The following is a 13,047-nucleotide window of genomic DNA, read 5'->3' as shown; positions in this document are numbered from 1 at the left end:
AAATAAGGTTTTTACATACAATGGAATAGTATTCAGCCTTAAAAAGGAATAAAATTTTGATATATACTACAATGTGGATGAAACTTAAAAGACATTACACTAAGTGAAACAAGCCACGAAAGGACACAAAATGACAAATGATGTATGATTCTACCTTATGTGAAGTGCCTAGACTAGTTCAATTTACAGAGATAGAAAGTGGAATAGAGGCTACCAGGGGTTGGAGGGAGGGGCAAATAGAGAGTTACTATTTAATTGGTACAGAGTTTCAGTTTGGGATGATGAAAAGGTTCTGGAGATGGAACAGAGACAATGGTTGCCCAACAAAGTGAATGTACTTAATGCCCCTGAATTGTACAGTTAAAAATGGTTAAAATGGTAAACTAAAAAACAGGAACACTCAATTTTTGTTTCTCCTCCACTGCCCTTCACACATAGATAAGAGACATAAGAAACAGAGACTAGGCATTTACTTTTAAATGTCACTAGCTTTACAAGGGCCAACCAAATGAACATCTATATTTCAATCTATAGGACAATCAATTAATTTTAGGAGGAAATCCTGGGCTACTGTAAAAATCCAAATCACTGCCCAGAGAAACCACAAGCACTGTCAACCCAACTTCTTAACATTTCTGGTTTTTTTTTATTAAATCCTTAAAAAAAGGGAAAAAGCAAGGCAAGAAAAGGTAAAAATCACAAAACTTGCCTTTTCACTATACACAGCAATAATCAAAGGCAAGAGGCAAATAGTTAAATATAATCATGAAAAAATGTGAAAATAATGGTTAGGACAAGAGCTCCAAACACCAGCTCTGATGACTGTGTGTAATAGAGCTTTTCTGCAAAGCAAGGGCGCAGTCCCCCTGACAGAAGAGACTTCCCAAAGAAGTCTCTAGCACTTTCACCATTATGAACAGATGTAGCTGAGGAACTTTTCAAAGTTACCAAAATATCCCCAAACTGTCACTTGATCTTTAAAAATGACACTGGCATTTTAATCTTGCAAGACCAAGTTTATCTGGATGATAAACAACACATCTACACATGGACCATACTTAAATTCTCATTCCCATCAGTTGACAGAGCAGCATCTCAGGGCCACCAAGATGGTACAGCCGTGGCAGCTAGGTGGTTTTGGAACATCTTGGTACAGCCGTGGCAGCTAGGTGGTTTTCGAACATCTTGCCTTCTGGGCCTCTTCTGTGGCCACTGACTTCTGAGAAGCGGATATCCAAATGGATAGGGAAGTGCCCTATTTATCCACTTAACCTGTATGTCACCTCTTTCTCACAACTGTATACATTTGTATCAGGCCCTGTGAGGAAGCTAAATATCAGGGCTTTTCCTCACTTATAAAACAGACATAGTAGTTTCTACCTCAGAGACATCATGAAAATTAAACAGCAGTATGCACTTCTAAATGCCCAGGGTGGGGCCTAGCACACAGTAAAAAAATCAAAAAATGTTCATCTGTTCCCCTGTACCCCAGAGCTCACGAGGGCTCTGGCTCAGCCAGGCCTGGAGCCCATACCCTCTAGTTCCTAACTTAGTGTCTTCAGCCAAAACAGCAGCCCTCAGACTGAGGGTGCACGGCCGCTGAATGTACACCAAGACTCCCCAATGAATATGTGAGCACAGATGGCATTAAGGGCATGAATCCCCAGACCCTCAGCAATCATCCACATGCTTTCCCCACAACTGACCTTTTGGAAAGAGGGCCGGGTTCTGCCTTCTGCCTCCGTCCTCCCTCCTTCCCCACTCCTTGCCACCATCACAGAAGGACAACGTCTCGTCTGTCCTGAATCTCCTGAATCGAATCGTATTAAAGGTACTGTTCTACTGTGGTCAAACCTCTAGAGCACCAAAGGTAATTAGAAATATTATTGTCTTTATTAAGAAAGTTAATGTCTCTAATGAATGGGTAATAAATCCTTTTGGAAGCCAGGAGGTGGCTAATTATTTGCTTCCGACAAAATTGAAGGAAACGTAATGTCATCAATAGATTAAAATAGTTTTGCTGAGAGAACAACATGATTTTTGGCTTAGAGCTTAAGGCTTCAAGTGTTCTTCCTGAACAACACTGCTATAAGAAAATGCTTTCTATCTCATTTACATCTTTATGTAAAAAAAGGTTGACCTAATAGGAACATAACTTATGCTAAACCCTATCTCTTTCTAGCAATAAGTAATACTCATCAATGAATACAGAGTATATATCAACGAAATGTTTCATCCATGTCATTAAGGAATCAATTTCCAGTAAATGTAGCTTTTATGCTTAAAAGTTAATTATCCAACTTGGTAACATTTATGTTGTTTTGATTACTTGTTTAATGCTACTAACAATCCTAAAACAATCCTAAAGAGTGTTTAAGACAGAAGCTTATAACCACAGAATTTTTGAAAAATTTAAATTCCATCTATATATTTTTTTGTTACTGAAGATATACATGATAGGAGAAGATATACATAAATGACCTCGAACCTCAAAATACTATGCTAGGATAAAATTCTGAAGGAGACTAGAAATAGAAAAAAAAAAAAAATTTCCAAATATAATTGAAAAATATATTTATTAAATGTATGATAGTGGGCATAAAACTTTTATAGTATTTATGATGTCTACTGGATATATTTAAGTTTCATTTACAAATGTCAATATTTATAATATACTGGAAATCACATGATTTGCAACTGTTTTAAATGGTTTCTTAAATTTAGACATCAATTTGAAAATATCTTAGAGGGTGTGTAAATTCTCTTAGGAGTTACATGAACAGAAAATGTTGGGCACCGCTGTGCCAGACAATGATTCCAGCCAGAGACTGATCTGGAGGGTGGAGGGTCTATGAAGAAAGAACAGGGCGAGTACCCACTGTATTCACAGGCAAGAAGGCAACCACACACATGCAAACAATAGGTATGTACGTACACACACACACACACACACACACACACACACACACACACACTCTCTCCAACTGCTACATCTTCCCTGTTCTGGCAGGAAATAAGCTTTAAAATATTTCTGTTTATGAAAATTTAATGATGCTTGAAAAATGAGGAATAAGCTAAGGGTAGACTTCCCAGTGCCAATCAGCTGAAGGCTGGCTCAGTGACCAAGGTAAGGATGGATAGGGCTGGGCACACGTAAGGCTGTCAAACTGGATTTTCTCTGACTCTTCCAACAGGTGCTGGATAGAGGAATTCTCCTAATTTCGCCAACCCTAGCAAATAACCTTAAACATTAAGCTATCTCTTCTAATTATGTGCTTTAAAAATCAATTCATTTCATTTCTATTAAGTTGCCCTCTCTTTTGTGGCATACTATCTCTTTGAGTCATTCATTCATTTCTGAAATAATCTGTCATGTGATATGCCCTAGGTCTGCACTAGGTACTGGGACTGCAACAGTAACTAAAAATCACACTCGGGACCTGCAGAAGTTTGGTATACTGCTCTGACTTGCATGTAGGCCAACTTGCTAGCTTTCACACACTCATAAATAAGCCTCAGATCTCTTAATCCACAGGAGAGCACCCTTCTACTTCCTCTCGACCTAAAATGTCTTTTAGATGCATTTTATTCCCTCAATCTCACTTCCTCCCAGGATTCTTTGTAGACAAGCACTACTTAAATCCTGTCCCTCTAATCACTGTAGTAACCCAATGGTGTAATTAAGATACCCAATTTATGCAGTTCCACTTGGGTACAGACTAATTTGGGAAAGTCAAGCACCTCTACCTCTTCTCCCCACCGCACGTCTTCAGAAACAGAGTCCAGATTTCAAGAACAGAGTATTTAGAGACATCTAACTAACTGAGACAGTGCAGCTATCTGGTATACACCCCACTGGGGCAGTCGCCCACAGAGGAGAAAACAATGGAAGAATAACTAATATTTAGAACTTGCCTAAAGTTCCACACTTACAGCAATTACATGAGGCAGGCAACCCTTGCCAATGTCATGCAATCACCAAGTGGTGAAGCTGGATTTGAACACGGGGCTATATAACTCCCAAGCTCTCATCTGAGCTCCCCACCAGCCTCCAGCCTTTAACACGTATGAAGCGGTCGAATACTCAACTGGTTCCTAACTACCTTGACACATCTTAACGAGCGTTGACAAGGATGCCTTGCTCCAGATACTAATATTCATAAACCTTATCCCTCTCTCTCCCCCTCTCTTTTTAGCATGCAAGCCCTTAAGGTCAGAGTAGGGGCCACATTTAAGTTACTATTTAAAGGGCTCAATATAATCCTAGACACACAACACAGACTTCAAAACTTGTTATTTAACTAATAATCTGTGCAGGGCTCCTTTCTAGGAATAGCTCCCTTCTGCAACAGAGTCCTTCAGTGTCTAAGTTTCCTATAATTCATTCACCCACTCAACTCATTCTGTCATTCAACAAATACATGGGAGGCACTGCTCTGGACACTAGAGACACATCAGTGAACAAAAAATTCCTACTCTTATGGAATATTCTACTGGGAGATAACTGAAACGTGTCCTACATTAAATAATGTGATGTTAGATACTATAATACATTCATGACGGTCTATGTTACCATTTCCTTGGTACAACCAGATATAGAAATACATATCTATAGTTTTCTATTAATTTCCTACCCACCATATCCAAATTCTATTTAAAAAGTTAAAGGTCAAAGACTTGCCTAATGAGTGATCTGAAAAGCAGATGGAGAAAATGGAAGCATGCTCTCACACTGCAATGTACTCACTTTTTGAATTCACAGATTGACTTAAGGACATAACGGTATCCAGCAAGAAGAGTTTAATGGGCATGATTTAAATATCACTTCTAAATACAAATAAATTGAAGACTCCTTTCCTTTCCAGAACAGGTTTGGGGAGAGATGCTATAACTCCTGTCCCAAAAATAAATTAGAATCTCTAACTTGGGATGTATCATCCCAAAGACACTTTGACACACAGGAGATGGAGAAGTGGCTGCATACTTCTCCACCTCATCCTCTGATCATCAAAGCCTCCTGCAATCAAAGATACCCTTCAGTTCTCTAGATATTCACACATCCTCTTTTCTCAGGTTCACAAATACGATTCTGTCTACCTGGAGAGGTCTGGATGCTGGCTGGATCCAGATTTCTTGGCAGAAGGTGCCCTGTCTGGGCAGCCATGTGGGCTGTGGCCTAGCATACACTGATCACAGTGCAGCCATGGGTGTGGGGGTGTAGGGTTTGCTGCTCTCACAGGATAATGAGGACCAAGTAGTCAGGGTGCTGTGTGATGCCCAGCAGCAGTGCCAAGATGGCCCCCTGGTCATAGTCAACATCCTCATTTAGAGGATGGACTTCCGTGACAGCTCCATTGTCATGTAGGGCCTCGTGGGTCTCTTCCTACTCCTGTCCCCAGGGAGGATAGAGGGGTTAGACCTTAGAGAGGCTCCCCAGCAATGCGGGAGAGCTCTTGGGCCTTTTTCTTTGTGGGTCCAGCTGTGCCCTTTCCCCCGTTCTCTCTTACATACTGAATAAACCACTTCTGCTCCACATGGGCCTAAGTACTCATCCCCCCTCCCCACCAAAAAAATGAAAAAAGAACCTACGACTCCATTAAATGCCTTGCTTTACACTCACAGGCACCTGCACTGATTTTAGCGTGTATACTTAGTCCAGATGCTCAAACTGTGAGAGCTGGGATGCTCTGTGTTCACAGCTGTATCACTCCTGCTGTAATTAAGCACAGTGCCTGGTACATAGTAAGTGCTCAATTAACATTTGCTAAGTGGAGGAGAAGGAATACTAATTAATTATATTTAAACATCTTCTGAATGTAGTAATGTTTAAGCTCAGGTAGGTAGAAGGAATCTTGCAGAGTAATACACTATTACTGCTAAGGTAAGATACAATTATCTTAGGTAACTAAATCCCAGTTAATGGAGAATGTTCAACATTTAGTTCACTCAGCTTTCATTAGAGGGATGAAGATAGAATTTATAAACACTTGATGTTCAGGTTGAAGGAACAAGTCTTAGATCCTGCATATAACATAAATACTGTTTAAAATTTTCTTTCCACTGATGGAGGAGACTGATGGGTGGGGTTTGGGGGCTGATCTTTAGTTACTTTGCGGGAAAAAAACAAGTCATCTGTTAGTGGCGTGATCGTCTCCCTCGGTACAGCCATCTCCAAGCTTTTCCTAGCATGCAAAAAGGTGCAAGCAATGATTTATTCATTTTGCTCTTAATCCAGGGAAATTCCTAATCCCAGAAGAAATCAGACTAGAAAGTTAACACCAACAAGCGGGTAGTTCCATGCATCTGGCAGTGAGGCCCTCAGTAGCCAGCATATCCAGCACATTCCTACAGGCATATCTTTGTGCTCCAGGGAGGGGCAACCAGCAGGTGTCTGCCACCCAAATTAGCTTCAGATCAAATTGGTTTAAGTCTCCAGTTCGTCTCCTCTGTTCCAATGGTAAACCTGAAACAATTCAGTATTGTCCCTCCTTTCCATTCTACCCTAAAAATTATTCTTCTATTCAATTCTGTCTGCTCTGACAAGACACGTGCCCAGGAGACACAGTTGCTGATACATACATATCAACGGAGGAAAAAATTTTAATGGCTTACCTTCTTGCAGAAAGTATAAATTCTTATTTGTTTACAAAACTATATAATTTTAAAAATGTATTAGACTATATAGTTTATGTACTACCAACTTGGCAGCTTTCACCTAACTTGAAAAATTACTCTAAAAATCAAATGGTAAGTAAGGAAGGAAATGACATTTTCATAAGACCAGATGATATCAGGGGGGAAAAAAGGTGATAAGAGAAAATTAGAAGTTGATATAGCCCAGAAGACAGAGCTGAATCCAAGTATGACAGAAGATGGCAGCAATATCAGAGACTCCTGCTGATCAAATGCTTTACTTTTCACAGTGACATATCTCTATGTGCTGAAGACATTAGATGAGATGAGCTGCAGGACAATCACAAATACAGGCTCTAGAACCAGGGCACTTGGTTTTAAAATCCTGTCCCTGAACTGTTGCATGACCTTTTCAAGTTACTTCCTGGTACTTCTGCTCATGTCTAAAAAGTGATATTGATTATATCCACTACACTAGATTCAGGCTGCACTTTAAAAGAAAATTCTTGCATTCCAAAGAACTGTGTTCATGACTACATATCAGCATTAGGAAGGGAGAAAAAATAGGGACAGTTCTAGTCCTATCTCAGGGTCTTTTGTAGTATCAAATACGTTAATACATGTAAAACCCTAAGGGCAGTTCTTAGCCCATAGTAAGTGCTCAACTGATGACAACTATATTTTCCTTGTATCCATGGTAAGGGGTATTTTTAATGTTTACTTAAGGTTGTACACAAAAATTACAAGGTATGAACAACAGATTAGTTTATTTCTGTGAATTGTAACTCTATTCTAAACCTACCTACGTACCTATCTACCTACCTATCTATCTATGGACTGGTATTAATGATTTTATTTGTGTTTTGGGAAGAGATTTTTGAGAACCATGCAAAACTTAAATTTTGTTCTTCAAAAGCACTGCAAATCAAATATACAATAATGTGTTATCTTAACTCATACAGACTGAGTAAATATTCTATCAGTCCAAAAGGTTTGAAAAGACAAATCTAAACATTATTGAATTCAGTAACCGACCTCGCCCCCCGCCCCACCAAAAAAGCACTACTTGAATACCACCTGGAATTGTTAATAAATAAGACTGTTCACTTTGGTTCTTCTATTTTGTTTTTGTAGTATACCTTAAAAGCAATTACTATTCCATTACTGTTCACACAAGAGAAAAATTACCAGCTTGTAATTTAGAGGCAAGTGGAGTAGACAGAAGAAAATGGAGTCACTTACTACATTTTCCAAGAAGAAGCAGACAATAGCCTAAATGTTCAAAAGACACACGTTCATTGTACCAAACAATAGTCCAGACATGTCTTTATGTCAATTCATGAGAAAGAATAATCAGTAAGAAGTAGGTTGGAGAAAAAAAAACGATGGGAAAAGACAATAGGAAGAGGCAGAAGGAAGAATGTCTTAAATCTGAATTGTTATTTCTGGTCCATTAAAATATCAAAATCCAAATGAAAACTGCTGGCCTCCAAAGAAAACTGTCAAAAACTAGCCATAACTCAAGTACTAAACACCTAGGGAGAGTAAAGAAAATCTTTAGATTTAACATAGATAGCCTAAGAAAATTGGCTGTAGATTTATGTACATATTTCTACAAAATTCTCATTTTATCAGACCTATGGCATGACTATTAATATGCTTTCAGACAGGGAGAAATAAAACACAAGGGACACATTTCAAGTAAAATAATCTTTTCATGCTACACCTAAGAGAATTATCCGGTTTCTTCACTTTGAAAAGATTATTACCCTACACTAAGTGACTGTATCAGGGTAAAAGGAAAGGTAGATCTCTCGTCTCCTTTCAGGTAACACATACAGAATTTACTATCAGGAGGAGTGCCTAACATTGTGAATTTGAATATCCTTTGGATTATAGTTCCAATAAGCTGCAGGTATGTAAAGGAGGGAGCTTATAAATGCTTCAGAAAAGGAGCAAGACAGGATTAAACCTCAACGTCTCCATCTGCCTAGCACACAAACAGCTTAAGGACACCCAAATAAAATCCAAAGGGCCTCTTGAGTTCACAGCCTGTCAGAAACACCTTCAAGATGCAGTCTCATTGAATCCATTCATGAGCTCCTGAAATGTCTCAGAGTTGGCCTGTATTCCAGTCTTACTTCATCAAATTTAAAGTTAATTTTTTAAAAGTGTTTGTGCTTGCTTGGAAAGTACTAGTTTTTAAACTTCCAATTTAATTGATTTGCAAAGGTGAAAGCAACTTCACCTGAAAAGCATCAGCTTTAAACTCAGGAAAGCGTGGAAGGTCTTCCAGTAAAGACAGAAATCTGATCGATAGCATTATTGAAAATGACTGGGTATAGTCACATTTATCTGTAGTTGTTGCTTTTATTAAAGCAGTTTAAATCCTTTGCAAATAAGCTTTTCCGGAGAACTAGATCGATAGGGTGCACAGGCAGGCGAGAATATCTGTGATCCAGAGTGCAAAACCCCATCAATGACACAGGAAGAGCAGTGGTGATTGTAGAGACACAGGAAACCTGAACCGCCCCCCTTCTCCAAAGGCCAGCCCTAGTTTCTGTGGCTACAACTAACACTGAGCTGCTTTTGCAAATGGATTGGGCTGTTAAGATTGCTCATATATGAACAATGCAAATATTTCTTTCCTGGGGACACAGCTAAACTGAAAGGCGAGGCTGAAAATTAGTTAGCTGTATGGGAGAAGCAAGCACCATGCCAGTTACCACGGAGGAATAATTGAACATGGATTGCCTGTTGCGCCTTTAATTTAATTTGGAGACCTTTCATCTTACTTTCCTTCATTTGCAGCCAGTGCTTAGTGAGCTAATTTGTACCTGGTTCATTTTCCTCCTTTTATCTTATCTACGTTAACATCGACCATGAAAATTAGAAGCACTATGAATAAAAGATGAAGCCTGACTTGGGACATTCTTTCCTCAAGTACTGTGAATTACTTAAAAACTAATTTGTGTGTGCGCGCGCACATATAAAAGGCTGAGATATATGCCTAAGCTCTTCTGCATCCCTGATCAGCATCTTTCCTTCCCCCAAAGAACTTCGGTTCTTAGATGCTTTATCTGGTCCTATTTTTTCTCCAAGAGAGCCATGTCTACACTGTAATCCACATGGAATCATTAATCCTAGAAGTGGTATAGCGTAGTCCACCCTATTAATGCACAAAACTCAGGATGCATAAATTCCACTAATCTGACTTTTTAAAGAGTGCAATACTGCTTGCCAGGCAAAGAAAAGAATGTGTTGTAAAAAGGAAAACTGGGTATATATGCATGGTGAACAGATGCCTACCTCTGTCCTAAAACACTGTGTGGAAGAGAGGAGAGATGGTGGTGGAGAAAGTGACTAAAATTGCTGTCTAGGAGCTATGAACTTAAATTTTAAATGTATCATGTGTATTGTGCTTTTAAAAGATTCCTCTTGTATTTTGTATATTTGGCACCTCTCCATGAAAAGGAGTTGCACATGCTCTTAATTTAAGTTCATTCTGATTATTTCATTACTTCCAACTGTACACAATTTTAGTGTCTTGAAAGTTTTGCATGTTTTTTCCTTTATAGTTTCCTCTGGCCAATTGTATTTTCTCTCCCCACCTCTCCATGGTCAGTATAAAAAGAAAATCTGATTTCTTCTCTTGCTGTTTAATATCCACCACCGACAAGCCCTCCTTTCAGTTTGGGAAGCATCAAAGAAAGACTGTTTTCAATCGTTTCACTGCCTGTAGTGCCAACTCTTCCATTCACCCAACACCTCACATCAACCAGCTGGAAGCCGGGAATAAACCGAAAATCATTCCCCCTTCACAGTCAATCCCCCTAAAAGGTTCGTTAATAATGATGTGTATTAGTTTACATATACAAGACCATATATTTTCACAGATCAAGCAACTTCCAAGTTGTAGGAGGAAAAAAAAGACTTTGGGTGAACTGAAATGTAAAGGTCTTTATACAAACCACATCTTTCTAGGTAGAGTATGCAAGCAGAATCAAAATAAAAGCCCAATTTTTAAAAAAAAATCAGATATCTCTAATCTTGGTTATAATAAAGACTTGGTTATAATAAATACAATGTCAAGCTTATTTATTTCTTCTGTAGGACAGAAAGCCCTGCATCATGAAAGGGTGAAGAAAAGATGGAGAGCAATTACTGGTCCTTTTCTTCTTGGACGAGAGGATGAATAGAAATGAAGGCGGCAATTGCCCTTAAGAAATGGATTTTAAAGTCGCATAGGCAGAAAAATTAAACTGGAAGGGTACAGAGCAGCTTTGTCCTGAGGTTTAATAAAGCCAAACAGATATTAGGATGAAAATGTGGGGCGTATATGATTACTGGACACACAGATTGTCCAGTGTACTTGGGCGGTAGGTGGGATAATAAAGTCTCAGAAGTAAGATGTCAGGGAATTTTGGGTAGAGGAAGGCAACAGTCCCATGGGATGTCAAAGAATCCGAGATTTTTGTCAGCTACATTTGTGTATGAGAAAACAGACAAAACCATGTAACTCAGTCTCATTTGCAGCACACAGACTGCAAAATACCAGCCTCAACAAATAACACCTGTTCTAACCCAGTGCTGGCTGGCTCTGTGCACGTGTGGCTTTCCAAGGGAAAAGAGGGCCATCTCAGCAACAGGGGGACGGGCTGCACTCAGGGCCTCACAGTGAGTAGTAGGATGCAATGGCGCCATGCAAGAGTGGCCTGGAGGAAACTCTGGAAGGCACTGTTTTCACTAATAATCGTTTCCGTGCCAGCGGATGGTGCCAGAGAAAACTGTCCCAGGGCTGATTATTAATCACAATCTTCACCTTCTTCCCGTTATGGTTCTAGACTCCGAATCACACCTGTGTGCGCTGAAAGGCCTCGGAGTACACCAAGCCACCCTCCCTGTGCAGAGTCCCTCCCTGATCTCCTCCTCTCGAAGCTCGCCCCTCCCTGACCGCCCTCCCCATCTGGGCTCCATTCTCAGGTCGGCCAAGAGTGTTCCTCGAAATCATTCCCGCTCCCCACACCTGTGCTACTCCCTCGGCCCAATCTCGGGGCCAAGAGGACAGCAAAGCTGCTGGTCAGACTCCCTCCCTTGAGTCACAGAGGCCCTCATCCTCCCCTCCCCACCTTCACCCCAGGAAAACACGCCAACCGAGACTGCGGTCGAGAGGCGCTCCACCTGGAGTCCCAAAAGGGTGCAGAGAAAAGTGAGAACTCCAAAGTGCAGCCGCAGCCTGGCCAGCCCCCGAGGGCCCCTCCCGCCCTGGCCCCCCATGTGGGGCAGGCCGGCCTCTACCTCCTGGAAGAGCTCCAGACTGTAGGTGTTGTCATCGTCAGCGAAGAACAGCACGCCGGGCTGCGCGTGCTGGTGCTGGTGCCTCTGGCGCAGCCAGGCGAGGCCGGCGTTGCGCTGCTCGGTTGCGCGCGGCAGTCCGGGACGCTTGTAGCGCCGCGGCGTGGGCACGTGTAGGTGAGTGCTGGGCAGCCCGGCCCGCGCCAGGAAGCGGCTCACCAGCTCGCTGCGCGCCGCCGCGTCCTCCACCAGGATCCAGTGCAGCTGCGCCACCTGGCGGAAGGTGTTGGCCAGGCGGGTCAGCTCGGCTTTCTGCACAGGGCGGCTGTAGGTGGGCGTGATGGCATAGATCGTGGGTAGAGGCGGCCCGGGTTGTGGTTGTGGCAGCGGCCGCGACTCGTTGCGCTTCTCTAATCCGCGCCCGGGGCCGCTGTCGGGGCCGCCCCTGCGGAGCGGGTGTCGGGCGCCCCCGCGGCCCACGGCATAGGGAGAGAAGTAGGGGCGCGGGGTGAGCGGAGGCGCGGGCCTGCGCGTGTCCACGTCGAGCATGATGATGACTATTAGGATCCAGGGCAGGAGGATGAAAAAGCGGCTGAACAGCACGGACTTCATGGTGCACTCTTCCCCGGCTTCTCAGATGCCCCTAAGAGGGGCTAGCCGGGGGACTCCAGCGCGCAGTTTGGACGGCAGCGGCGCCCGCACTCAAGAAGCCAAGATCGGTGCGCTCTCCATAGGGTCTGGGGGCGCTGCGGGGGCCGGGAGCAGGTGACAAGGAGCTAGGGTTTATAGGGAGTGCAGGCAGGCTGGCAGACGCCAGTGACTCGGCGGGAAGCGGGACTCGGTCCAGCTGCTGGCCCCGGAGTTGTGCCAAGCGCCGGGAAAGCGGTTATCCTCACTGCGCTCTTTGCGAAGAGTGGGAGCTGGAAGCTGGCCCCGGGACGCCTCGTTGCTCCTGTCCCGAGGCGCTGCGGGCAAAGGGACTCCAACCGTGGACCCCCCAATGCGCTCTTTGAGACACCTTCGAGGGCTGGAGGCAGGTGCTGAGGGCTTCCCTTCGTCACATCTCAGCCAGAGCAGCGAAGATCGAGAGGGGACGCCGGGGACGCAGTAGCCCAGCTC

The 13,047-nt window shown here is 42.6% G+C and overlaps 1 protein-coding gene across 2 annotated transcripts in view; it reads right to left on the bottom strand.

Moving 5' to 3' along the window:
• Positions 1-12,540, bottom strand: part of B3GAT2 (beta-1,3-glucuronyltransferase 2) — a 59,179-nt gene extending 46,639 nt beyond the window's left edge. Inside the window, exon 1 of one of the 2 annotated variants that reach the window (XM_006926401.3) lies at positions 11,932-12,540. In XM_006926401.3, the coding sequence (XP_006926463.1) occupies positions 11,932-12,540 (609 nt within the window). The remainder of the gene's footprint in view (positions 1-11,931) is intronic. The other variant, XM_006926402.3, reaches the window with a different exon arrangement.
• Between the last annotated feature and the right edge of the window lie 507 nt (positions 12,541-13,047).

This window comes from Pteropus alecto, unplaced genomic scaffold, assembly GCF_000325575.1.
Source record: "Pteropus alecto unplaced genomic scaffold, ASM32557v1 scaffold7, whole genome shotgun sequence".
NCBI classification, from domain to species: Eukaryota; Metazoa; Chordata; class Mammalia; order Chiroptera; family Pteropodidae; genus Pteropus; species Pteropus alecto.
The sequence above is the reverse complement of the archived record's forward strand: the minus strand, read 5'-3'. Positions and strand labels throughout refer to the sequence as shown.